General features: G+C 43.5%; 1 protein-coding gene across 1 annotated transcript in view; it reads right to left on the bottom strand.

Annotated features, from left to right (window-relative positions):
- Window positions 1-26531, bottom strand: part of Ddc (dopa decarboxylase) — an 88495-nt gene that overhangs the window by 43069 nt on the left and 18895 nt on the right. Inside the window, exons 3-6 of the mRNA XM_021210836.2 lie at window positions 22624-22737; window positions 19613-19732; window positions 11755-11889; window positions 10516-10659 (exon numbers count right to left, since the gene is read on the bottom strand). Coding sequence (XP_021066495.1) covers window positions 10516-10659; window positions 11755-11889; window positions 19613-19732; window positions 22624-22737 — 513 coding nt within the window. The remainder of the gene's footprint in view (window positions 1-10515; window positions 10660-11754; window positions 11890-19612; window positions 19733-22623; window positions 22738-26531) is intronic.

The following is a 26531-nucleotide window of genomic DNA, read 5'->3' as shown; positions in this document are numbered from 1 at the left end:
CCACTCCCACTACTTGGCCCAGGCCTTCCCTTGTGCTGGGTCATATAAAGTTTGCAAGACCAAGGGGCCTCTCTTCCCAGTGATGGCCGATTAGGCCAACAAGATATGTTCTTAAATTACAGTGGAATTTAACTAGAAATCAGTAACTAAAAGATAGGTAGATTATACCCCAAACTCTGAATAATCATAAAACACATTTCTAAATGTCAAAGGAAAATTCCCAAGAAATACTAAAAAGTACTTTAGCTCATAGAAAATGACATTACATCTCAAGATAATTTATCAGTATAGTGAAAGTGCTTTGAGAGAGATTTATAGCATTGAATGCATAGACTAGAATAGAAGGCAAGTCTAATCTATAAACTAAGTGACCACGTTAGGAAACTAGTAAAAGAAGAAAATTGAGTGCAAAGTGAATGTAAGAAAAAGAAATATCAATACATCGATGAAATGGAGAACAGTAAAAAGCTGACTCTTTGAAAAGATCAATAAATGTGATAGACTTTATCCATCCAGATTAGCTAAGACAAAACAGTGAAGACAAAAATTATTAACATCACAACTGGGACCATCACTGCATTGAAAAGATAATAGAAAATATTATGGACTCTGATCTCATAGACATTAAAGGGATAATAAGAAATCCCATGGGCTCAGTGTCCACAAATGTAAAGACACAAATGAAATGCATAGATTTCTTGAGAGATTCAGTGAATTTTTTAAGTATAGACTAGAGTTTATTCAGGACATGGGGAGGGGAGTTAAGAGGGTAGTAGAGGCAGAAAAAGGCAGAGAGAGAGTAGAGAAGTGTAGAGGAGTAGAGAGTGGCCACGAGCACATGAAAAGAGAGGGGGAAGAGAAGCAGAGAAAGAGCAAGGGGGAAACAAGAGCAAAGTAAATCTTACATAAAGATAAAGGCATAATCTCAGTAGAGATGCATTTATTGAAATTGTGTGAGTAATCAGTAAATTCAAAATTAAAAAGTACCATTCTTGTTGGGCAGTGGTGGCGCACACCTTTAATCCCAGCACTTGGGAAGAAGAGGCAGGCGGATTTCTGAGTTCAAGGCCAGCCTGGTCTACAGAGTGAGTTCCAGGACAGCCAGGGCTACACAGAGAAACCCTGTCTCGAAAAACAAACAAACAAAAACAAAACAAAACAAAAAAAGTACCACTCTCAGCTGGACTCCTTAGTTGTTTCACTGAACATTTCAGAAAGAAACATGAAATACCATAGCTCATCTATGATTCTAACATTACCACAATACCTAACCTAGACAGGAACTTCAGGAAAGCCTATGATAGCCGAGTATCATAAACATAGATGTAAGAATCTTTCATAAAATATTTGCAAAATTAATCCAACGGTATGAAAAGAATTATATACTACAACCAAGTGTGCTTTACTTCAGACAACTGTTTGAATGTTCGAAAACAAATATCATCTGGCTAAAGAAAATATATCAGGGGCTGGAGAGATGGCTCAGGGGTTAAGAGCACTGACTGCTTTTCCTTTCCAAAGGTCCTGAGTTCAAATCGCAACAACCACATGGTGGCTCATGACCATCCATAATGAGATCTGATGCCCTCTTCTGGTGTGTCTGAAGATAGCTACAGTGTACTTACATATAATTAATAAATAAATCTTTTTAAAAAATGTATCATTGTATATGATCTGAAGCAAAGTTACCTCTAGGCAAACAGGATTATACAAAACTTTCTCAACTTGATATTAGCCATGAATCTCATGGTAGATAATAACAAATGAATCTGAAATAACCAAGATAGCGTGGTCTTAGAAACAGCAAGAAAGGGCTAGAGAGATGGCTCAGCGGTTCAGAGCACTGATTGTTCTTCCAGAGTTCCTGAGTTCAATTCCCAGAAACCACATAATGGCTCACAACCATCTGTAATGGGATCCAATGCCCCCTTCTGGTGTGTCTGAAGACAGGGACAGTGTACCTATATACATAAAACAAATCTTTAAAAAGAAACAAACAGGAAAAAACAAAAACAAAAAACAACAACAGGCCAATGGTCCAGAAATAGGTCTACATGTAAGCCCAGGCTAAAGGAGGAGAAATGGTTTTTTAATGGAGGATGTATGGTCTTTCAACAGACCACTCTGGAACAATGGCCCATCCCAAGACTCACATATGCACACCCTCAAAGGACTCTAAATGTATTTCACTCCTTTCACAAGACTCAGCTGAAAATAGATTATAGATTTAAGTATAGCGTAGGAAACTACAAAGCGCCTAAAATGTAACACTGAGGAAAATCTATCTGGTCATGGTGTTGAATCAGTTGGCTGGAGTCCTTTTGTTCTGTTTATACAGAAATAATGTGTAGCCAAGGAGACAACCTTCAAGTTGTGGGCCCCTTTGTTTCCCTCGGTGTTTTGCAGCCATGAGTGATGGCAGCGAGCAGGTGGGAGCAGCAGCAGGTGGTACCTTCTAGTGTTACAGTCTTCATGCATGCCTTGCATATTGGGACTCTAAGCCCTGTACGTGCTACAGCTCTTGTGTAAGCCTAGAAAGCTGGGATTTTTCAGCCCTTGCTTGTAATTAGGGTTGAAGTTTGTGGGCAGCAGGAGTATAAGGATTTCTCAGCTCTTGACAGCCGCCAGTGTCACAAATCTTGTGTAGCCCAAGGAAGTTGGGATTCCTGAACCCCACACTCTGGCCAGTGTTCCGTGTTAGCCCCGGGGCCTCTGAGACCCTTGGTCCTAACGATCTGACAGTTCTCTGGAATTCCTCTGGCAAGCAGGGCCTGCAGTTTTTCTTTTCTGACACCTTATTGCCCTTTTCTTCTTCTTCTTTTTTTTTTTTTTTTTTTTGGTCTCAGCTGCCCACTACATCACAAAGAGTACTTAAAGACTGTTTCATTAACACTGAGAGCGCGTTGTTTTCTGTTTTGTTTTGTTTTCATAGTGTTTAGCACTACTCCAAGGAGGGAAAGGTCCTTTGCGTTGTAATGGCTAATAAATTTTTATGTGTAACACCCAAGGTCTGATCTGTGGAAGAAACGGATAAATTGCACCTCACTAAAATTGTCTCTCTTCTTCGGTCCTTCGTGTCCCACCCTAGCAGCTCCCAGACCGTTCATCCGATTCCTCTTCGACTGACAAGCAGCTGCCTTGCCTCCCTCACCGCCCAGCCTGCCAACTTGCTCAGCTGTCGCTGCCTCTGCCACTCCGCCGCCTTGGCCATCCTGGCAGCTCTGCTCTTTCTGTTGCTCAGCCTCACTACTAAAAGGAAAGACCACTGGAGAGAGTCGTTTATTAGGCCTAGTGTGGCTACACCAGGGAAGGCAACACAGTACAATGCATCGAGGCTGATAGACTTAGTGAGCCTGGGAAGCCAGAGAGTACAACCTGAGAAGAGGCAGCAAGGCAGAAACTGCCATTTGTTTTGAACCAATACGACCTTGCTTAATAGCACCAATCCAGAGCAGTTTCTTTACTAGGCCAGTATGGTGGCTTCATTTTGTCTTATGTGGAAATAGTAAGAGTTATATAGATATAGTTTATGGGAGCTTGGGAGAGCAAATAGGCTGGCATGGACTGTTTCAATCAGCACTGATGGACTGAAGCTGTACTCTTCAGTTAGTTGGGGCAATCAACTATGGCAGTCTTTAGTTTTCCCAGCGTGTTTGTGAACTAATTGTTCTCAATGGTTGGCACTGGCATAAGGGTAGTTGACTTTTTGACTTGACAGTTCTGTTGCAGCTAAGGCAGCAAGAGAGAATCTAACACTGCTAATTAGGGAATCAAATTGGGCCATTCTTCTGCATGTTTCATTATGAGAAAAGGGACATAACAAAGAGTACTTAAAGACTGTTTTGTTAACACTGATAGTGCTGTGTTGTGTTGTGTTGTGTTAATAGTATTTAGCACTATTCCAAGGAGGGAAAGGCCTTTTTGCTTTGTACTGGCTAATAAACTTTTATGTGTAACACCAAAGGTCTGGTCTTGTGGTTAGGAATGGATAAATTGCACCTCACTAAAATTAGATGTCTGTCTCACCAAAGACAAAAGACCCAAATTCGGAGACTAGAACAACAGGCTACAGACTGTGAGAAGACATTTGGGAAACATGCAAGTCAGCATGGAAACTTTCTGTTCTATTTTTTAATCTGCGAGCCTGCACAGTGACTTGAATGTGGAATGTCCCTCACAGGCTCATGTATTTCAACACTCGAGCAGATGGCGGGGTGGCTTTAGAAGGTTGCAGGCTATTTGGGACATGGGGCCTAGCTAGGGGAAGTGGGTCATTGTGGGGCAGGCCTTATGGGCTCTTGGCTGGCTCCCTTCTAGCCTCAGCTCTCTGGTTTTTGACTGCTAATGTGATTTAACAGCTGCCTCACATTCCAACTGCCCTCCGAACAGCCCCTGCTGCCATTTGATAGCCTGTGTTCCTTAAACCAGGAGCCAGAAGAATTCCTTCCTCCTTGAATTATTTCTGTTAGGTATTCTGTCAAGGCAGCAACCCAAAACTGCTCTAACAAAATCAGTCTGTTACAAAAAAAAAAAAAAAAAAAAATTCAACCCAGGGTTGACATTGATGACTGCTGGGGGAGGGAGCTTTCCTTAAGGGTGCGGCCCCTGGTATGTTGACTGTGCTCCACTGGATGGTCTCACCCCCATGAGTATCTTGGACAACGCAAAACAGACTCAGTGGGTTATTTAAATAATAATAATAATAAAAACAGACACAGGTTTGTAAGTGGGTAGGGAGACGTGAGTAATTTCTGAAAATAAATAGGGAGAGGAATTGGGGGTGAATGTTATCAAAATGCATTGTACAAAATTCTCAGTGAATTCATAAAAACAATATATTTAAAAAATTAAAAATCAACGCAGGAGCTGGAAAGCTGGCCAGTATCTAAGAGCACATACTGTTTTTGCAGAGGCTCCAGTTTCAGTTTCTAGGAACCATTATGGGGCAGCTCACAGCCACTTGTAGCTCTAAAGGAATCCAGTATCTTCTTCTGGACTTTGAAGGCACCTGCTCATACACACATACTCACATGCACACACTTAAACATTGTTTTCACATTTTACTAAAAATGTGTAGATGGCAAATATCCACATGAAAAGATATTTAACATTGTTAGTCACCAGAGAAATGATTATTATGTCCCTAGGAGATGTTATTATACCCCTATCCATACAACTACAACCAAGAATAATGAAAACACCTAATGCTTGTGAGGAAGCCAAAGACCCTGAATTCTTCAAGCTGAATAGTGGAACAACAAGACAGTCTATTAATTTCTTATAAAAAGTATCCCAAAGAAATGGAACTACTTCTCTATACAAATATCTGTGCATTAATGTTCACAGATGCTGTATGTGCCTGGGTGGAAAATGTGTGCAAGTGAAGTATTTCTCACTAGGTGGTGGATGAACAGGTACTGAGCTACACAGTTTGGTACCAAATCTGTGGTAGAGCAGCCAAAAGGACCTAGACGGATGGTAAAGGCACAAGTGAGTGAAAAGATGCCCTTCTGAGCTTTTCATGGACTATGCGACCCATTTGCATAACATCCCCAGTATCAACGGAAACTTAGAACACAGAAGAGATTGTGAGGATAACGGGAGACAAGGTGAGATTAAAGGAAGGAGCAGCAGAAAAGTGGATCCTTTCATTTCATCCAAAACATTTCAGCATTTTAACTCAGAGAGTAGTTAGAGGATTCTATAACTATAGAGACAGAACTGTACAAGCACAGTAAGCCAGTGCCAGTTTCCTGGTTTTAACATTATATACTGCAGTTATATTAGCCATAACACTTGGGTGTGAAAGTGGAAGGTATAGGATGCCTTTGTTTTAATTTTGTAATCTTAAGAAGATTTTTCTTTTATTATTTTAAATAATGTGCTTGTGTCTGTGTATGGGTATGTGCATATGAGTGCAGGTACTCACAGAAGCCAGAGCCATTCGATTTTCCTGGAGTTATAAGCAGCTATGGGCCTCCTGACACAGGTGTTGGTAACTAAACTTGTGTCTTCTACAAGAGCAGTACATGTTCTTAATCAATGTGCCAGTTCTCCAGCCCCTGCAATTTTTAATGAACCCACAATTGTTTCAAAGTTATAAGTTAAAAATTTTAATATTTATAATTAAAATGACAGTTTCCATGAGTTAACTAGGCAAGCTAAAGAGAACATTGGAAAAATGTGAGTAGGTCAGACTGAACTATATATTTCTTTTTTAAAGACACAAAACATGGAAATGAGTCTATGAGGTACCTGACATTCAGTAGAAAGATGTAACTGCATGTAACCATAGCCCCAGAATGAAAGGAGAGGGGAAGCAGATTGAACTAAACTACAAGCAGAAGTCAATGGGTATTTCCCAAGACTGATATTAGATTCCACCTTATTCCCATGGATTGGAAATAGAGTAAATATAAAAAACTTTGTGTCATGGTGAAACTGCCCAAGAGTAAAGAGAAAAGGCAATACTGTAAGTGACTGGGAAGAAGAAAGTCACTTTCCTCATTATCTCAATGCAAACAACAACAACACTGACAACTGACATCTCACCAGAAATCATAGAGGAAAGTCGATGAGCAGGTACATGCTTCCTCCTTAGCATTTATGCTCAGCTGCGATACTTAGTGCTGATCCTCAACTTGATCCTCAACTTGATAGGACTTAGAATCACCTGCAAGATAGGCTTCTGGGAATGCCTGTGGGGGATTGTCTTGATTGTGCTAACTCATCGTAGTTGCAGGCAAGACCATACCCCTCAAAGGACATCCGGTCTGCCAAACGTGGAGAAACCAATCTGAACCTGAGTGTGTATGCAGTCATTACGCTTGATGCATTGCACTTGAACTGTGAGCTCAAAATACAAAACAAGCAGGGGCTTGAGAGATGGCTACAACTTTGAGCACTGGCTATTCTCTTAGAGGGCTGGGGTTTGATTCCTAGCACCCACATGAAGACTCAACAACCATCCGGAACAGATGACCTTGGCCTCCAGGGACACTACAAGCAAATGATGCTGTGAGCATATCCAGCAAAATGCAAAAGAAAAAGAAAATCTTAAAAAACAAACAAACAAACAAACAAACAAAATACCAACCAAACAAAAGCACCCTTCTGTCTTTAGGTCTGGAAAATGTCTTTCAAAAGTAAACAGAAAATAAAGATGTTCTCATAGAAATAAAACTAGCAGACCCTGTCTATTCACTAAGATAAATTCTAAATATTTTCACAGAGAAGAAAATAAGAAATATATATAAAATAAGTGAATGTTAATGAAACAGATATTGTAGAGTTGTCTAGACTTATGTTGCTCTTGTAATATTGCAATGCCGAGTAGAGTTTAAATACATTTAGATTTAAATGAAATAATCACACAAAAGGTGTTGGGGACCTGTAATAAAAAAAATAACAAGATAAAATGAGGAGAGTAGAAATATATAAAAATGACTTTAAAAAAATCAAGTATAAGAAAAAAAATATAGGAAGTGAGCCAAACAGAAAATAAAGACCCGGGGGCTGGTGAGATGGCTCAGTGGGTAAGAGCACCTGACTGTTCTTCCGAAGGTCCGGAGTTCAAATCCCAGCAACCACATGGTGGCTCACAACCATCCGTAACAAGATCTGATGCCCTCTTCTGGAGTGTCTGAAGACAGCTACAGTGTACTTACATATAATAAATAAATAAAATCTTAAAAAAAAAAAAAAAAAAGAAAAAGAAAATAAAGACCCAAATGGTAGATAACATTTAAAACTATGAGCAATTAGTTTGGGTGTAAATGGAGAACTTGTGTAACAATTGTTACAGTGGGGTTAAAACCAAATCATATATATATATTATATATATAATATATATATATATATATATATATATATATATATTTAATTTAAAAAGAGCAACAGTCATGAACTGCTCACCTGGGGTGTTCCTAGATAAACATAAAGGGCTAGAGAAAAAGAGAGCATTTTCTAACAGCAAGCCACCCTTCATCAAGAACTGGGACTTCCAGATATTCCAGCACCGTTTGTTGAAGATGTAGTCTTTTCTCCAGGGTGGGTTTTGTCTTTGTAATCTTTGCCAAAATCAGATGGCAATGGGTACCGTCTTACCTAGAAATTTTATTCTTTCTTTATACCTCCCAAAAAGATCGATTTTAAATGCACCAAAGACCTCAATGCTCTACCCAAAATATCTAGAGGGGACAACGAGAGGCACAGGATATAGACTCGGGTGTACAGGGAACAAAGTCAACAGTCCACAAGCCGGCAAGCATGAGATTAAAAAGATTCCATGCTCTACCGGAACCCAAGTGAAGGGGCAGCATAGAGAATATGAGAGAGTCCTTGCCAGCTATGCATCTGACAGAGGACCAGTGTCTAGAATATACAAGGGACTAAAAAACCCAATTATCAAGAAAACACATCCTATTAAAAATGGGCTGAACACTGAGCAGAGATTCTCAAATGAAGAAATATAAATGTCCAAGAAATATCCTTAGCCACCAGGGAAATGCAAATTAAAACTACAAGGTATTTTACCTTAACCCAGTCACAATGGCCAAGATCAAGAAAACAAATGACCATAGATGCTTTTGAGGGTGTGAGAAAACAGGAACACTCTCTGTTGATTGGAGTACAGACTGGTGCAGTCACCATGGAAATCAGTGTGAAGCTTACTCTAAAATCGAGGAGAATTGGGCGGTGGTGGCACACGCCTTTAATCCTAGCACTTGGGAGGCAGAAGCAGGCAGGTTTCTGAGTTCAAGGCCAGCCTGGTCTACAAAGTGAGTTCCAGGTCAGCCAGAGCTATACAGAGAAACCCTGTCTTAAAAAAAAAAGAAAGAAAGAAAGAAAGAGAGAAAGAAAAAGAAAGAAAAAGAGAGTGAGAAAGGAATGAGGAAAAAAATTGAGGAAAATTACCTTGTAACCGAGCTATATCATTCTAGGACATACATGCAAAGGACTGTAGCTATAGCCTATTATAGCTGCAGAATCATATATATATATATATATATATATATATATATATATATATATATATTCTGCCACTCCCAGCAGAAATAAGGATCTTAAGGATGAGAGGATAGTAGAATACATGTGCTGTGAAGGTAGATAGAAGAATGGAGCAGGAAGGATTCCATGGGAGGCAGAGAGGGTGTGTGGTGTAATGCAGGAGCTGAAGGAGGGATAACTTGACACCGGGGAGTGCTTTTAAAAGCCACGTGGAAAGTTGCTGTCCCATAAGTTTACCACCACCACTACTACTACTACTACTACTACTACTACTACTACTACTACTACTACTACTACTACTACTACTACCAATGATAATAGGAAGGTTTGAATGAAGGTACCCTACACAAGGTGTTAAGGCTACTCCTGTGAGCCCTGGGTTCCATCCCCAACACTGAAAAATAAAAGGGATAAAAGAGATTCTTTTCAACATCTTTTCCAAACCCAGATGCACACTAGACTCTTGCTATTTAATGTGCCTGGTTCTACCAGTGGTCGTGCTTCCAAAATTCTACAGGAAAGGGGCCCAGAGTCCGCATTCCTAAAGCTCCCTTGGGTAATACTGTGTAGCCAGACAGAATATCCACAGAGCCACAGTCATGACATTCTAATTGCTTCAAACATGACATATTACTCCCAGGCAGAACATACTGCTGTGGCTATGTCAGAAACATGACAATTCCCAGAACTGTCCAGATCTCCAGGTACATCCCCCACTAGAATGCATATCTAGGCACAAAAGAGTCTGCATGCCATTTGGCTGGTTAGATATTTTTACCTTGGAGGGAAAAATTACTGCTTGCTCATAAGCCTCACACAAATGAACCAACTTTTTTTAGTATCTGCTGAGAGCAACAAACCCAGGCAGGAAAGCCTGTAGGAATGGTTACTCTCACACCCATTCCCCCCTATCTCCTTTCTACCCTTGACATCTCACCTTCCTCTTTACAAGTCTTTCTTACATTCATTTTGTTTTGTCTTGTGACCCACTGATTTTGACCAGGGCTGTCTGTGTGAGTATACATTTTGAGGCATCATTTGGAGAGGAGTATCTTAGTTACTTTCCTGTTACTGTGATAGAACACCATGACCAAGACAGAGAAGGACTTCCCTTTGCAGAAGATTAGTGTCCTAAATGGCAGGGGCTGCATAACAGTAGGCAACGGGCTTTGCAGGAGGGGCAGGAAGGTAAGAATTCACATCTTGAGTACAGAGTGTGATGAAAGAATGAATTGAAAATGGTGCAAGACTTTTTTTTTCCCCCCTCAAAGCTCACTCCTAGTGAAAGGCTGTACCACCTTAAGCTCCCCAAATAGTGCTAACACCTAGGGACCAAGTGGTCAAATGCCTAACTAGCACTATGGGGGGCATTTCTCATTCAAGTCACTACAAGAGGAGACAATGACTACCTCTTCCCAGAACACATACATCCCTCAAACTCTCCCCCAGGCCCAGACAGGACCCAGAGGACCCCACAGTGCCATCTCCATTGAGCATTGAACTTACAAAGAATGGAATCAGGCCAGCTGCCTTGTCCCGAGCCAGGGCCTCCTGAAGGGCAGACGCTCTCATGGAAAAGTTGCCATCTGAAGGGACTGCTTTTAGCTTTATTCCACCAATTAGTCCAGCTCTTTCTACAGAGGAGTGTGCCTGCAACAAGAGTGAGTAGTAGTCACGAATGGAATCTGAGTCACAGGTTCCGCAGAGCACTTGCTTTGGGCTCTTTGGGCTCTCTGGGCCCCATGAAGGTGGTATTTTCCCCTCCCCCTTTTTGAAAGCACCCCTTTCCTGGACTTATTTCCATCCTAGGATCTTGCTTTCCAGTCTAACGAAATCAAATACTGCCAGAGTGAGTATTGGCTCTACATCGATGATTAAGATTTTCATTCACTTGTGTGATTTTGAATACATGTAGATTCAAGTATATAGCAATTTATGCACCAAAGGAAACAATCAGGGCTGCGTGATAAAAGAATACACTGGGTGGTGGCAGCACACTCCTTTAATTCCAGCGCTTGGGAGGCAGAGGTAGGCACATCTTTGAGTTTGAGGCCAGTCTGGTCTACAGAGTTCCAGGACAGCCAGGACTACACAGAGAAAACCCATTTCAACCCCTGACCCCACCTACCCTTAAAAAAAAAAAACTAACAAGATAAAATAAAGAAAAAGAAACAATAAAAACAGTTGATTGATCAAAGAGTCAAGTAAATACAATAAGTGAGCTAAAAGTACTAAATTTTTATTTACTTCTATTTGTAGGGTTTTATGAGCATTATAATGAACTCTAAATCAGTCCTCTCAAGTCACAAGCTGGACTGAGTGCTCACAGCAGGCATGATGTTTTTTATCCCTTTTGGAAAAAAAAAAAAAAAAAAAAAAGTAGGCTTTGAGAATGTACATGATTTACAAAGCTAGGATTTGGCATCAGGTTGGAGTCTCCCTTCCAATTTTTCCACAGTGGAGCCTTAAAGGCAGGCCACAGGGGCACTGAGCAGTTCCACACTACAGAAATGGTTTCCAGCCAGTTGTGGAGGCTCTCAGTACGTGTATTTTATTTCTGACTAGATCTATCAAGCTCCCACGATAGAATAAGGAGTTTCTCTGCCTTGTGATCCCTGAGGACCAGCTTTTGGATTTGACATGATGCTAACTGTTCCTTGGATTCCGCTCTGCCGTGGAGGATGGGGGTGGGAGGTGGGGGCTGTTGGGTGGTGGGCCAATCAATGCCCACACCAGCACACTCACCTGATCAGATGTGTAAGCAACCAGCTTTTCCATGATAGCAGCTTGTGTCAACTCTGGGGAGGCTGCCTGGAGCTGGCGGATAACTTTAGTCCGGGCAGCCAGTAGGGCCACCAAGGTGGCTTCACTAGCACTTCCCTGAATTCAAGAGAAAAAGGCCAAATGAAATTTGAAATGTTGCAAAGAAGTCCCAGTCTAAACTTTTGGAAGACGTATTATTTATGTCCATAGTTTCCTTTAAAAGTTGAGCCAGAAATTGCAAAATTCACTCATTTTTTGCATCTCACATCTGCAGGGGCTGGTTTAGCTCTTGTAATTAGTTTGACATTGTTTTATCCATATTATGTCCCAGTGAGCTAACACTCTGATCCTGTAGCATATACAAGACTCTGCAGGTGTTCTCTCATGGGTTCCTTAAGCCTGGTCTGGGACATACTGTCTCCACTTTCATCAGAGGAAGAGGCTGATCCAGGGCAACCTGCCCAATCCCTGCTCTGTGTTCCTATGCATGTGGACAGAACAATTTGTATTTCCTTATAACATAGGAATGCATTTTCCTTGACACGCAGAGGTTGACTTGGAAAGTTTCTCCCAGTCCTTAATGTAACAGGCTGAACTGTGCTCACTCCTTCCCTCCTTCCCTCCTTCCCTCCCCTCCCTCCCCTCTCCTCTCCTCCCTCCCTCCCTCCCTCCCTGTAATCCATGTACTGAGTCCCTAGACCTCAGCATCTCAGAATGCCCTACGCTTATAGAAATAGGACCTTTTAAGCCAAACACAGTTTCACACCACATACGTGTAGTCTTAGTGCTAGGGAGGCTGAGGCTTAAGGAGAACTGTGAGTTCAAGGCCAACTTGGGTATATAACGTGTACTAAGCCAGCTAGGGCTACAGTTTGAGAAGGCCTCAAAATGCACATAAGAAAAGATGGAAGGAAGCAAGAATATTAGGAAGCAGTAGGGAGGCGAGGAGAGACAAAGGGGACCTTTAAGTAATAATTAAATCTTTAAGGTAGACCCGAAACCAATCTGAATGGTGTCCTGAGAATAAGAACTTAGGCAGCAGACATGACATACATGGAGGTGAGACCTGGAGAAGGCAGGAGTGAGCAACTAAAGCAATCCTGCTGACACCTTGCTCTTGGCCTTCAGCCTTCATGCAGGACTCAGGAGCAACAAATGTGCTGTTTCAGTCATTTGCTCTGTGCTTTGTTATGGCAGGCCTGGTAAACCGGTGCAAGAAATCCCAACCGTTTGCAAAGTGGAAAAGTATTGAATAAGATCCATCTTTTGAACTTGAGAGTAAAGAAATGGGTTCAGCGCCCACTGTATCACTTATCCCGGGTAATTTGTAAAATAATCCTATTTTTTAATGTCTTTCATCTTCAGATGGGCCTCTAACATCCCACCAGATATGCAGTATGACTTGGGTATGGTTAAAAATAAGGCTCCGTCTGGTTTTTCTTGGTACTTCCTAGCATTTGTGCTCAGTTTCCCTGGGAGACAAATCCCAGGAGAAACCCATGAGATTTTTGCTGACTCTGAAAGTTTCTAAGACCATGGAGTTTTCCAGATAAATATACAGTGAATTGTGTAGAGGTATAAATTTTTCTTATTAATATTTTGCCCCCTTCATCAATCACAATCTCCCACTTTGATTTTTCCCATCTACTGCTTTTACTTTTTTTTTTTTTTTTTTTTGAAGCAAGTCCTACTCCCTGAGGAGTGGGTTGAGCTTTCAAGCTAGGTACATGCATTCCTATTTCTGTAGCTGTAATGCATGAGTTCAGATAAACAGACCACGGTCTTCACTCAGCATCCGAGTGACTCACACATTTCCTTCTGGGCTGTACTTCCAACAGTCGTCCTGCATAGTTTCAGACCACGTTAAGGAAAGCCGACAAGACTGGCAGCCATTTCAGGAAATTCAAGTCTGTGAAAACAGACGATGTGTCTCCCACTTCTGTGCATCCCATTGTTTTTCTCTCTTGGCTTGCTTATTTCAGACTCCCTGGCCACATTCTGTTTCTCAAGGTCTGTCTATTAAGAAGTGGGAGCCTGGCGTGGTGGTGCATGCCTTTAGTCCCAGCACTCAGGAGGCAGAGGTGGAGGCAGAGGCAGGAGAATCTCTGTGAGTTCGAGGCCAACCTGGTCTACAAAGTGAGTTCAGGACAGCCAGGGCTCTGTTTCACACAGTAACCAGGCCTCGAAAAACAAAACAAAACAAAACAAAAAGTGGATTGTGGTTGTAGCAGCACATACTTTCAATCCCTGCGCTCAGAAGGGAGACAGAGATAGGCTGATCTCTACGTTTGGGGCCAGCCTGATCTAATAGCGAGTTCCAGGACACCCAGGGCTAATAGTGAGACACTGTCTGCCCTCTTTTCGGAGCCCTGGATACCTTTATTATTTTGAATAGCTCATTATGGACTTGGAGGGCGCTCTCCATATTCTGACAGAAATTACTTTCTTTTATACCAACAGAGAGAGAGAGAGAGAGAGAGAGAGAGAGAGAGAGAGAGAGAGAGAGAGAGAGAGAGAGAGCCCACGCTGATCATTGTGCTTCGCGGCTGAGAAACTGGGGGGGTGGGGGGTGGGGGTGGTTGAACAGCCCTGAGCTGCACCGAGCTAAGCCCACACACTTGCTCCTTCGTTTACCTGGAACCGGTTTACCCCCACGTCTTTGTGTGGCTCGCCAATGCCTTTGCTTCAGGCAGACAAAGGTTGCCATGGCGAGCTTGCTCTGAGGTGGGAGGGACCTTTTGGAAGAGTCGATGCTCTGGGCTGCTGATGCCCTGAGCCGAAAGGTCCTTTCATCTTCTAGGTTTTACAAATGTCACCTCACACAGGGTAAGAAATTGGCAGCTTTTCTTCTACAAGAGCTTTCAAACCCAATTAAGAGACCCATTTTGCAGGTTTCATTTGTCCCGGCCTCACAATGATGGTGTGCCGTTGGGCTCAGACACCCACTGCTGCGCTGATGCTAAGCTGTGATTACAGCTCTGAAGGGATCGATAAGGCAGGCTGCCTCGCGGGCTGTCACTGGGCTCAGTGCTCTTTAAGGCCTCACAAATTACAGACAATCAGCCTCATGAGCTGAAAAGGGCCAGCCAGCTCCCTGCAGTAAACACAAGGAAGTCTGCTTTCTACCAACCCAAACTAAGTGGGTCGAGCTCACCAGGGCTTTGTTGAAGCCTGGGCTGAGAGATGCCAGAATTAGTCCTAACCTAAGGCTGGGACTTCTCAAAATGAGATGGTCTTTTCTGAAAAGATGGTTTAACCCAAAGGTGGCATTCAAACCTCCAGACGCTATCCCGTGCAGAGAGCCTGAGCAAGCTGGTGATAATACTTAACACCATCTTTACATACTGCCTTTAGTTTCTGCCACTGAACTTGTCTGAGCCTCAATTTCTTTGCTATGAAAACTAAGGTTGATAATGCAACCAATCCTCATAAGTATTTTGAGGATGAAAATCGATTATATAAAGCACAATAAATAGGTTAAAACACCGTCAGTTTTGAAATAGTTATTCAATAAACTTTGTTACTTGTAAAATTCTTCGAGAAGTACCAAACTAGAAGATTCATCTCTGGATACTAAAGACTCGAAAATGAAACTGTTTTCACTGTATGACAAGTGACCCAGAAGTTCTCTCTCCTGTGGTGCTATTCTGGTCTTGGTGAAGCACTTATGTGCCACGGGGAGGAAGCTGATGGTCTTGGAAGACAGTTGCCTCTCGTCCTAAAGGCTGTCCTCTGAAATCTTACTCACAGGACTGAAAGGTGTAGTATGGCATGAATATCTGATGTGTTATTTACATAAATTGTGGTACATCATAGAAGTTATACAGTAATAATATTCTCAAAAAATATTTGGACAAGATGGGGCAGGGGGAGGACCAATATGAGAGTAACAAGAAGTGTGAGGGAGAGGGCTGGAGAAAGAAGGTAGATTAAAAATAAAGTATTTGTGAAAACAATTTCACAACATGTGTGTGAAAGTGCTGTAATGAAGCCCATTGCTTTGTTTACTAACTGAAGAAAATAAATTAAGAAAAAGTTTAAAACAGCTCAGGGCCAGTGAGATGGCTGAATAGGAAGAGATATTATCCTTCAAGTCTGGTGACCCACCAGAAGGTATAAAGAAAGAACTCACTTTCAAGTGACCTCCCTGTGAGAGTCATGGCATGAGCATCCATGCGCACCTACCGTGGACACACACAATAGTAATAGTAGTAAGTATTTAAACAGTGAAAATATACGAAAACACTGTGTATATGTATTGAATCATCTCAATTTATGTAACCACACATACAGAGATACTGGACTAAGACTAGAGAGATGCTCTAAAATTGTTACTGTATTTTCCCATTTTACAGTGAGTGCCCATTATCCATAAATACAGAGGGCACAATCATTTTTAAAAGTAAGAAAGTGTAATCAAAATTGACATGGGAGATAGTAAATTGGCAATGTGGAAAATTACAGTGATACACAGAAAACCATGAGCAATTCACTGAAAATATAGAGGAGAAAATGACCAAAAAGGGGGGAGAAAAAGAAGCTATTCAGAGAGAGAGAGAGAGAGAGAGAGAGAGAGAGAGAGAGAGAGAGAGAGCACTTAAGAAAATGGTACTGAATTTATGGAAACTCAAGCCCCTGAAAAGGGTTGAAATGGCTTCCTCACTAACATAGAACAGAGGAAATGTCCCAAGGTAGATAGAAAACTGTGTTGTTCATGAGGTAGCAGGGTTTACCAAAACTAAAATTTCAGCCAAGATGTAGAGTTATGGTAAAAAGTCTGCTCTAACAGGGCATGGTAGCGCACGCCTTTAATCCCAGCACTAGGGAGGCAGAGGCAGGTGGATTTCTTTTTTTCTTCTTTTCTTTTCTTTTTTTTTTTTGGCTTTTTTGAGACAGGGTTTCTCTGGGTAGCCCTGGCTGTCCTGAAACTCACTCTGTAGACCAAGCTGGCCTCGAACTCAGAAATCTACCTGCCTCTGCCTCCCGAGTGCTGGGATTAAAGGCGTGCGCCACCATGCCTGGCTAGCAGGTGGATTTCTGAGTTCGAGGCCAGCCTGGTCTACAAAGTGAGTTCCAGGACAGCCTACTCTGAATAGTGAGATACTTGCTCAGAAATAAATAAACCATAATTCTGGGCCATGCCTCTGAAGACGGCTCTGCTGGCTTCTGTAGCCCTGAATGGCTACAGACTCTCTCTGGACACTCTGACTTGATTGTCCTTGTTAAGGACGATAAGCATGCCCCCTGGAAAATCAGGATTCCAGCGTCAACACCTGGAAAGCCACCAGGGCTTCACCTAGAAGAAACATCTCTGACTGTGTATTTTGGGGACGTGTGCTGCAGCCCCTTCTCAAGCCGGAACAGCATCTGTGCCATGCCTTTTTGCAATATTACCCAAGGAAGTTTGGCCATGCCACACAACCTCTGAAAAGAAAAGAGCAGCTCTGTGAAATTATATTGGGACTTCCCGAGAACATTCCAGCTGTCACTTTTAGAAGTCTGGTTCACAGTATCCATTTATGCTTCAGTTATGGTACAGCATATGTGTACACTTACTTATTACATACATATGTGTGTATATATATATACACACACATATATGCATATGTATATATACATATATATGCATATATACATACACACATATATATACACATGTGTATATATATACACATACATATATATAATAGTATTAAAATAACCCATATGGTAATATTTATTTATTTATTTAACAGGGTCTCATGTGGCCAAAGCTGGCATGAATTCACCAAGGATGGCCATGAACTCCTGATCCTCCTGCTTCCTCCTCTCAACTGTTGGTATTACAGGTGAGTCTCAGCCTACCTACCTCTGGTAGTTCATTTTTATCAGCTCCCTACTTACAGTGACCTAGTTATGACAAAGGGACATATTCAAAGACTTTCAAAAGAGTGGTTTGAGCCACTGGGACTGCTGGCTCGCCCATTCTAATGCATTAGAATGAACAAGATTTACCTTCTCAGGCCCACCGGAGCCCTGCTGAGCTTGGCTGCCTATGGGCAGAGGCTAGGAAGCCATTGAGAAGAAATCCTCTCAGAGCGCTACTGCATGCTTCTGCAGACTGCGTGCAACACAAGCTGCATCTCCCATCACCAAGATGCCAGGCCTCTTTCCCAGACCGAGACTGTTTACCTTTCAGGGGAAAGGGGACTTTGCTAATGTGATTACATTAAGAACCTTGACTTGGAAAGATTACCTTGGATTATCGGAGTGGACCCAATCCTATCACATGGGTCCTTAAAAGTGGAGCCCCGATTTCACATCTGCAGTCAGAACATGACAGTGAGAGAAAGGTCAGCGCGATGGAATGCAGCTGCCTTGGGAGGTGGAGATGGGAGTTGCAGGCCAAGGAATTCCAGAAGGCTTTAGAAAACTTGAGGAGGTGGGGGAAATGGATTTTCCCCTTGGGCTTTTAAGATGACAGCCTTGATTTTAGTTCACTAAAACCTAGGTCAGACTTTCAGAACCATAGGATAAGAAATGGATTTAAAGCCACTAAATTGCATGTAGCACGCCTAAGAAAGACCATACGTTGGAGGTCAAAATACATGGGAAGTTAAGAACAAATAGTCCCAGGACTACAAACTGAGGGCCTTGCTTCCTAGTTTAGTTTGTCCATAGCAGACATGTGATCTTCCACAAAGGCATTCTTTTGCCAGCCTCAGTGCTCTCATCCATAAAGTATGTGGAGCCATCACTGCTTATCAGAGCTTCTGAGAAAACTATATGTGTATATGTGTGTGTGTGTGTGTGTGTGTGTGTGTGTGTAAAATCAAATTTCTTGATTCTAAGGTTAGTAATACGTTCTCAGTGTTACAACCGTGAACTTGACATGAGAAAAATAACATAAGGAGGGGTGATGAGTTAATGTAGTTCATTGTCCGTGATACAAAACATTTTTTAAAGATTCACATTTGCTGGGGCATGGTGGTACATTCTTTTAATCCCAGCATTTGGGAGGCAGAGCAGGTGGACCTCAGAGCTCAAGGCCAGTCTGCTCCACATAGTGAGTTCCAGGCCAGGACTACATAGTCAGACCTTGTCTTTTTTTTAAAAAAAAAAAAAAAAAAAAAAAAAAAAAAAAAAAAAAAAGCCATAAATTCCGATCATTCACTCTGAAGATCCTGGTGGAATGGAAAATTCACCACGGCTGTCATTTGCATCTGTTGTGTGCCCTCATGTAAGCTCTACAGTTGTTCGTGATGAATACAGAGAATGAATTAAATGTATGCATAGACATAGCAGAAGCCTTAGGTAAGCTGTTGGCACACAGACAAATAACACATACAGCCAAGTAGCACATACAGCCGTTGAAGCATGGCCACAGCTGTCACTTGTGGTAACGATATGATTCTGTGGTGGCAGCAAGATCTTAGGTTCTAGAATACACAGACACAAGGTCTGTAGCTCCCAAGCTAGAAGCTGAGTGGGATGTTATTAGTTGTTTTGGGCCTCAGTTTCCTTGGTTGTCAAAAGGAGTGCCTAATTCACAGTGAGAAGTCAGTGTGTCTGGAAAGTGCCTAGACATGGTGGCCAGCAATGGGTACCCCAACATCTGCCTATGCTTTAGCCACTGTCCTATCTACCAGGATGGCCAGTGGAGTTGAGTGCTTGTGGGAAACAGCACCAGGATCTAAATCCAGATCCCATCAACTCCAAGAGCAGAGTTCCCCAGCTTTCCTGTTCCCTGGAAGAAACCGAAAGGCACAGCCAAAAGCAACGTGGTCTTTCTGTTGGCAGCTGTGGTCCTTTGTGGAGCCCATACTCCCAAAAGTCCGCCTTCCTGCTTTCCCCGCCTTACCTGGATCACTCCTCCCCCTTCCCCAGCTCTTCCAGCCAAAAAGGCCTCTGGCAGCTCCAGCATCTTCCCCAGCCAATCCATCATCACTGTCTCCAGCTCTGTGCATGCTGGGCTTGCAGCCTGCAGTGGGGGTTGGGGGAGAAAGTGAACAGCTAAGCCACAGGGCAGCTGGCCTCTGCACAAAGGAGTGACACAGGAAAGCATTGTTTCTTTGGTGGTTTTTATTTGATCAATTTAACAAAAAGTTCACATTTTTGCCCCCCAAATCCACCCTTGGTGGGGAATTAATCCCTTGGTTTCTGGGATTTGAGTGTCTCCCACATTCATATGTTGAAACCTGAACCCACGATGAGAATATTAAGAGGTGGGGGAGTTTACGGGTCAGCCAGCCTGTGTGGCTCCTTGCTCGTGAACTGATGGAAAGGGGGTCGTCTCAGGAGTAGATTAGATGGAAACAAGGAAGTTCACTCCAAGAACAGAAGTTCTTGTCTGCTTCACGCATGCCTGCTGCCCACTGCACATTCTCTGCTGCGATCACCACACAGCAGGCCTTGCTGCCAGATGCCAGTAGCATGTTCTTCACACCCTCGAGTAGACTTCTAATGTTTATAAAGGATTCAGGCTACAGCATTTTGTTCTCCCCCAGAAAGTGGATTGAGACAATGCTATGTTCTCATTTCCCAGAGATTCCAGGGAACCTCAGGGGGTTGGCTCTGCCAGGAGGCCTGGAAGCAGGGCCTGGGCCTGACAGCATTGACAGAGCTTTACAAGGAGAACATTTCTCTCTCTTCCTCATCTCCTTCCAGATGAGATCCATCAGGGATACATGAGGGTAGATCTCTATGGGCCCCTTTTGAGTTACCTCACCAACTGTATCATCTCTCTATGACAGGTCACAGGGTATAAGCTGAGAACATTCCCCGGATACATCAACTTCCCCAGCCCACCATGTACACAGCCATGGTTCTTTAAGAGCTAATGCTGAAACAACGGCCCAGTTGCTGAGGAGTTCAGGGTCAATGCCTGGCTAAAATCCAAATGTAAACTCTTTCAATCTCAGATGGGCCTCAAATGCCTGAACTCAATCTCAGACATAGTTTCTTTCATTCATCCAGATTGGTGTAAGAGGAACGGCACCATGCCTGCCTGCTTGTGCTCAGTGTGCTTGATCATATAACAGAACAATATAAAAAGGTCTACTGGAAGACCCTCCTCCGTGGCCGCGAGCAAATTTTAGAGCCCAGGATGGAGCCAAGAAAATGGGTATTGACTGCTTTCTTCTGCTAGGCAACATCAGACAAGCCACTCGTGTAGTTCTTATGTAGTCTTTTGAGTCCCCAGTGATTTGGTGTCTGGCCTCTTTCCTCTCACTGCACACAGAAGGTAGCTGGCTGGATACTCTCAGGTCCAGGTAAAGGTGACTCGAGCCTCCATGTTCATTTGGGTCTTTACCTAAGGATCACAACATGGTGACCAGGGTGCTCTTGTGCATTCTGGAATTATGACACATTGATGACAAGAGGAACTGAGGACTTTCTTCCTGCTGGTCAGATGGTTATCCCCATCTGGGTGGGTTCTACTGCAGCCAAGCTAATGCTAATTCCCAGTATAGGAGCCAGCACTCCATGTTATGAACCACAGCTATCAAGCAACATAACCTCTGTGTCAGGAGGGCAGGCACTTCCTCAACCAAGAGCATCCTCGAAAAGCAGATACATCAGAAGTTGATGTTGGGTCTCCAGACAGATATGCAGTGGCTTATGACACCAATGAAACCTGCCACAACAACATTTAATGAAAGGAAAGGGGGACACTCATCCTAGGCTTGGTCTATTCCCAGGAGAAGAAGGCCCCAAGTGCCTGACCTAAGAGCAATGGCGACAGTTCAGCAGGAAGGCCATCTCAGCCCTTCCCATGAGCTGTGACTCCCATGAGCTGTGACTCCCATGAGCCCAACCCCTGAGGATCCCAGCTGGAAGAAAATCAGGTGCCTTGTGGTAAAGTAGTCAGCTCAGCTGGGCCCTGAATGGCTGCTGAGGATTCATAAGCACAAGAATCCAAGGCAGTTGTTCTAGGCTTTGAGAACTCCTAATGGAGTGAGCAGGCTCAGAACCTGAGAGCCAATGACATCTGCTTCGAATCTTGCCTGAAGCAGACAGCTGGGACACAGAGTGCTAGGAAACCTAGGCCAGATGCCTTCAGACTAGGGAACTTTCTAAGTCTTTACTCCATGTAGAAGAGGACCTCACACAGGGAGGGGTGAGTAGCCTGTAGGCAGGCATGGACCTATTTTTAGCACTTTGGCTCTGCCTCCTTGCCCATCAGACCGGCTGGACAGTAGGCTGGTGGGAGGCAGATGAATGAGTCAAGGGTAGGAACAGTCTCCAAAGTCAGAGTGCATAGCAATCTTCTGGTCTTGGGGGAATGGAAGCTGCACAACCTTGAACTGGAATTTTGATTCAAATCAAGTGGTTATTAAAAACAAATCCAAACAAACGGAAACCAAAAAAACAGTACTGTGCCGAATCCTCTTCTCTTCTCTTCTCTTCTCTTCTCTTCTCTTCTCTTCTCTTCTCTTCTCTTCTCTTCTCTTCTCTTCTCTTCTCTTCTCTTCTCTTCTCTTCNTTCTCTTCTCTTCTCTTCTCTTCTCTTCTCTTCTCTTCTCTTCTCTTCTCTTCTCTTCTCTTCTCTTCTCTTCTCTTCTCTTCTCTCCCCTTCCCTTTTCTCCTCTCCCTTCCTCCCCCCTCTCCTCCATTCCTTTCCTCTCTCCTTGCTTCTTCTCCTTTCCTCCCTCTCCCCTCTATCTTTCTCCTTCTCCTTCTTCCCTCTCCCATATTCCACTCAGAATTTCTCTTCCCTTAGAAACTCCCTCCCTGAGACCCAGGCTCTGCTTTCTGCAAAGTAGCCCCACTACCTACAGGTGACAGAGCCACCTGTTTCTGTCCTGTGTGCAAAGGGATCACCTCCTCATGCAAGTATAGACCCCACCACAGAGACTTGGAGATACTCACCCAGGAGAAACCAATGCAGCCGATAGCACCGCACAGCATGTCTGCAAGCATAGCCGGGTAGGAGCTAGCCGTGGGGAAGTAAGCGAAGAAATAGGGACTGTGCCAGTGTGTTACCTGTGGGGAGGAGGACAGTTACTGTGGGACAAAGTGGTGAATTCCTCAAGGTGCCTGTAGAAGGCAACCTGGACAGAGTTTCTCAAGTTCAATCATCCCATACTTTCTGTTTGAATTTCACCCCATTATCACTACAGTGAACAGACTTCCTGTTTGTGCTTTAATATCTTTGCTAGTCAAGAAGGAAATGCTGTCCTCATAAGATAATATAGGAACTATTATGTTTTTTCATAACACGTGAAGTCTCTAGGTAGGAATGACAGCAGTACCTCTTTGGGTTCTTCCTGGTTGCTCTGGACAGAGAAAGCGTTGCACCAGACAACCGAGATCCTAGTGTAAAAAGCTTGGTTTTTCCCAAAACTGCCCTAGCAAATTCAGTTGCTTTTGTCTATTTTGGTTTTCTGCTTTTATTAGCCAATTTTTAAAAACAATTTTTTTTTGGTATTGTTCCTTTCCACTGTCTTGTACAACTTGGTCCCTCCAACCATCAGTTCCTTTAAGAAGAGCTGTTGCTACCTTGGCTTCTCATCATAGCCACTATCTGCCCTGCTCCCTCTAGCAGAGAAGGGGAGAACAACCTACTGCGTGCCAACCCTGACTTAGGTACAGTGGAAAAGCTCAGACTGACAGGGAAAAGAGCCTCATAGGTGGTGATCTTTGGAATCCCTAGGCTGATGGGAACCAGGACAGTGGTGAGGACACACAGACCAGTATTGGCTGCATGAGCAGTCTCTCCCTTGCAATGTGTATGTTGAAACAACATCTCCAGCCCCAAATGGCAGTATTAGGAGACAGGGCTTTGGCAAGGTACGTAGATCATGAGAGTGGGGCTTTGTGATGGGGTTTGGGCTCGTATAAGGAGATATGAGACTGATCATAGACTAACAATTCCAGAATTTATGGAGGGCACGGACTGTATCCATTTGGAAAGTTTGAACACAAATCCCACCCCACCACCGAATTTCATTAAATAAAAAATTCCACTTTTGAAATATTGAAAGTTGATCTTCTGTGTGGTGGTTTGTAGCAGGCTAAGGAAATATTTCTCTCTAAAAAGTTCAGAATGCTTATATGGTTCTGATCAAAAGATTCTGGAAAAATGGTCCACTCCTCATTTCCCAAAACCAGAAACTATGTTTCTTTCTGCATCATTAGCCAGGTGAGATTTTTCTCCTCCAGATTCCAGTCAAATAAATGTTTCTTTTTCACTGATTATAAGACAAAACTCTGTTGAGTTTTAAGGTCTTTGAAATCAGGATATATTTTCCAGTATAAGGAACATGCACACAGAAATTCTCTTCTGTACAAAATACAAATTTCTGTGATGAGGCACAGTCTTAGGTTGGTTTACCTTTTTTTTTTTTTTTTTTTTTTTAAGGATATGCCTGTTCTGGGGAAGAGATTTCACAAAGTGAAATGCGGGCAGAGACGGAAAAGAAGCATTCATTCTTCGCCAGAGTACGAAGAAAAACGATCCCTGAGAGCAGGAGGGGCCTAGATCCTGTCATTATAGAAGCTGGGAGCTCAAATCACTCCATGTAAACATTCAAGTAAAGATGAAAGTAGGGGTCTGCAGGATGTGAGGAGCATTGGGTGTCAGGCATAGACGGAGCTATTAGAGGAGGGAAGATGTTAAGTGTGGTGGTGGTGGGGGGAGGAGGAGGAGGAGACCAGAGAGCTAGCTCCCTACCACTGTACGGTACAAAGCTGCTCTCTGTAACTTAAGATGCCCTTATCTGAACCCAACCTCCACAAACTTGAGACATGCCGAAGCTGCCACGTCTACATTCTTTATTATAACATCTTGCTATGGCATGGCTCTTAAGAGTCCCTAAAGCTCCTTATGTTTGAGGCTTAGTCCCCAAGGTGGCACTAGTGGGAGATACTAAGAGGCCTTTGCTGATGTGCCCTCATAAGAGGCTGTGATGGTGACCCCCCCCCCCCCCGCAATGCTTTCCAGCCGGGAAGTGAGCCGATTTCCTCTGCTGTGCACTTCGGCGGCCATGATGTACTGGCTCACCATGAGCTAAAAGCAACAAGACCAAGGAGTCCTGCAGCTGAACCGCCAAAACTACATGTCAAAATGAACCCTGTCCCCATGTAAGTTTGTCATTCCAGCTGTGTTACAGGGTCAGAAATCTGACTAACACATTTTTTTTTTAAAAGTCTTTGCAAAGATATAAACATGTCTTTTCTCAGTAAAACCACACTAGGCCTTTATGTGGCACGAGCAAGCCCCGATTAAGAAGTTAGCCAACTAGGATAGCTCATTAAAAGCTGGAAGATTCCAGCAAGGCTCATTGCAAGTCTGTCTCCAGGCCTGGGAGTGGGACGGGGGGGGGGGGGAGTGAGAGTGGAAGAAAATCAGGGTAATGAAGAACAGGAAAGGGGGAGGGAGGGAGGAAGGGAGGGAGAAGGAGGGGCTGACAGTGAGGCTCTGGAGAACTTCACGGGCTGAGTGATGTGTTCAGCAGAGCAGGAGTGAGGCCCATGAGGCTTTAGGAAAAAAAAAAAAAAAAAGAATGTTTAGATAAAAACCAAAACATCTGTAGTGGTAACGCGCTTGTCTTTGCGGAAATGCCTTTATAAAGTGTAATTGCAAAGCCCCATAGAGGAAGAGGCCAAATGCAGAGGGCCAGAGGGCACAGATGGGGTCCAGGGCCTCAGTTTCTTTCAGGTACCTGGAGGCTCCACACTGTCTGCCGCCCTCCCAGGGTGAATCCTGACTGGAAAGCACACTCCCCTGCTCTCCTCTCTGTGAATAGCCACAGAATGTGTGGGGCGGAGAGTCCGACACTGGCTCTGCACAGCACAGACTCTTCACCTAACTTCTGGTTAACCACAACTAGCAGCGGGCTGGCTGGATCTGTAACTCGGGGAGCTAATGCCAGAGCCTCTGCATTTTCCAGCTTTGCTCTGCACAGTAAATACTCCTATAGAACACAGACTCCTGCGGGAGGACCGCACATTTTTCCAGCACTGCGCTCCTGTATTCCTACTTGGCCTGACATTTGACTGGGCCTCCCTGTACTGGCTTTATGCTGAACAGCTTAGTTTATTTGCTCAACTCCCAAGCCAGAGCCAGAATTTTGAGTTATATTCAAAGAACAAATGCCATGGGAAATCTCCTGAAGATGAAACTTGACAAGGGCTGTGAGAGATGTTCTGGAAGCGAGGAGCTGACTCTGAAGCCCAGGACTTTGGCTGACTATGCGCCTCCCCAGAGCCTCTGTGTTCTCTGTGAAAACAAGAGCAGACTATCCACTCTGTCAGATCCCCGCCTGCCTGCTCCTCGGTCACCTTAAAGTCGCAACCAGTAAGCCCCAGTAAGGGGTGTGTGCAAGCTGCCAGCTTTACCAGCACCGGGCCCAGAGTTCATACATGAATTGATGATCGGGGTCAGACCCATTTGTTCAAGGACATGTTAAAGGATAGGCTTTTAGGTAAATTGCTTGCTGGGTAAAGTAGTATTCTGGAGACGTGGCACTGAGATTCACCGCAACCCTTTGATCCCTCTGACTATCACGGATAGCTCAGCTATTCTGTGCCCTGGGGCAGAACCTGTGCACAGCTGCCCATGCCCAAACAAAATGGAGAAAGCATTCTCTGTGTACATGAAAGCTATCCTTTGGCAGATATAAAAACGATGCAAAAAAAAAAAAAAAAGAAAAAGAAAAAGAAAAAGAAAAAGAAAAAAAAAAAGAGAAAAAAAGAAAAAAAAAAGCCGGGTATGGTGGCGCACGCCTTTAATCCTAGCACTTGGGAGGCAGAGGCAGGCAGATTTCTGAGTTCGA

Source organism: Mus pahari, chromosome 13 (assembly GCF_900095145.1).
Source record: "Mus pahari chromosome 13, PAHARI_EIJ_v1.1, whole genome shotgun sequence".
NCBI lineage: Eukaryota > Metazoa > Chordata > Mammalia > Rodentia > Muridae > Mus > Mus pahari.
Note: the sequence above shows the minus strand (reverse complement) of the source record. Positions and strands in the feature narration are given on the sequence as shown.